General features: G+C 59.7%; 1 protein-coding gene across 1 annotated transcript in view; it reads left to right on the forward strand.

Annotated features, from left to right (window-relative positions):
* Nucleotides 1–872, forward strand: part of MNEG_7699 (hypothetical protein) — a gene marked incomplete at both ends in the record, with an annotated part of 4,526 nt that extends 3,654 nt beyond the window's left edge. Inside the window, 2 exons of the mRNA XM_014043829.1 lie at nt 133–187; nt 537–872. Coding sequence (XP_013899283.1) covers nt 133–187; nt 537–872 — 391 coding nt within the window. The remainder of the gene's footprint in view (nt 1–132; nt 188–536) is intronic.
* Nucleotides 873–1,629: the final 757 nt, after the last annotated feature.

Consider the following 1,629-nt stretch of genomic DNA (forward strand, 5'->3'; position numbering starts at 1 on the left):
CACACACACACAATCACACACAATCACACACACACACACACAATCACACACAATTACACACAATCACACACAATCACACGTATTCACACGCATTCAACGATACCACGCACGCATGCGCGCTCCCTGCCCCAGGGGTGCAGTGCCCATCACCCTGGTGATCAGCTACCTACTGCTGGCGGTGGATGAGGTGAGCGGACGAATAATGTGGACCCCTGCAAGAGCATGAGAAGCCCACGTGGATGGCCAGCAGGGGACTCTGTGCGGCCCGCTCCCCAGCCGGCTTTGATTGCCTGGCTTAGGCAGCCAGAAACGCCTCCTGCTTACACCCACCTCCCTGGACGCCGCCGAACGCGACGCTGGGTATGCCCCTCCAGCTCTGGCCTGGTTCGTTCCCTAAAGCGCCACTTGATGCCGATTGTTCTTCCACAAACACATGATCATGTACTGTGACTTTTATTTGTTGCAATTCAACCACCACAATCAGCAACACTTGTATGATCAACCACTCCCCCTTGTCAACCACCCTCAACCCCCAGATCGGGGTCCAGATCGAGGAGCCGTTCAGCATCATGCCGCTGGAGGACATACTGTACGACGTCCAGTCGGAGACCACGGCCCTCATCGCCCGCCAGGACGTGGTCGTGGACCTGCTCAGGGCAAACGGCGTCGAGTGCGACCCCCGCAGCGCCGCCGCGGCCGCGTGCGCGGTGTGCGGCGAGCCTGGCGGGGCGGCAAACGGAGGAGCCGGGAGCAGCGGCGGCGGCGGCAGCGGCGGCGGCGGCGGCGGCGGTAGTATTGGGGGCAAGTGGTCGGACTCGCTGCCAGATGCGGTGTCCGCGGCGTTTGGCAGCGGGGATTACAATCTGCCGTGACGGGTGCGATCGCACATTAGATTAGGTGACCTCACTGGTCGACGCCGCAGCTTGAATCAAGGGTAGGAAGCCGCAGCCTTTTGATCACAGCTACTCGGCTGGATTCTTGAGTTCGTGCCAGGCCTTGCTTTTACCCTGGAAAGTTCCAACCATTGCAGCTTGCCGGTCCCTGCATTTCGGGGTGTCTGACCTGCACGGCCGCGGTGGATTGGGGATTCCACCTTAACGCTGACGAGGACAGGCAGTGTCAACCTGATCAAGGCTCTGTTGTACCTTAACACGCGACACGGATGGGATTTCACCCCATGTCGCGTTGTTGCTTGTGCTGTGCGTGCCAAAACATTCTGTGACGGAGGTGGGCCCGCGCCCACCTCCATCGCCGCCCCGTGGGTGTCTAGCAAACGCCATTTAACGGCCAGGCAAGTTGTGTCCACCCCCACCCCGCGACGCTCTTGCTGTCGCTGGGCTGCAATAGCTTGACCCCTGAAGTTGGCGCCCCTGGGCAGCGATGCTCTCTCCCTTCCAAAATTCAAATTTGACCGTCGTGCTGATGGATGGGTCAAGGTTCACTCCGTGTAAGTTGACTCAGCTGTGACACAAACACACGCTTCAGGAAGAAGAGCATGTGGATGGCTACAAAAGGTGCCTATGCAGGGAATGAGGTGCACGTGCTTGACACTTGCGGCTGAGCTCAGCTGAGCTCGAGTGTCATCAGCAGCAATGGCGAGCATGTGGCAAGGCCCAAGGCCGCCCCCCG

Source organism: Monoraphidium neglectum, assembly GCF_000611645.1.
Source record: "Monoraphidium neglectum strain SAG 48.87 unplaced genomic scaffold scaffold01388, whole genome shotgun sequence".
Taxonomy (NCBI): Eukaryota; Viridiplantae; Chlorophyta; class Chlorophyceae; order Sphaeropleales; family Selenastraceae; genus Monoraphidium; species Monoraphidium neglectum.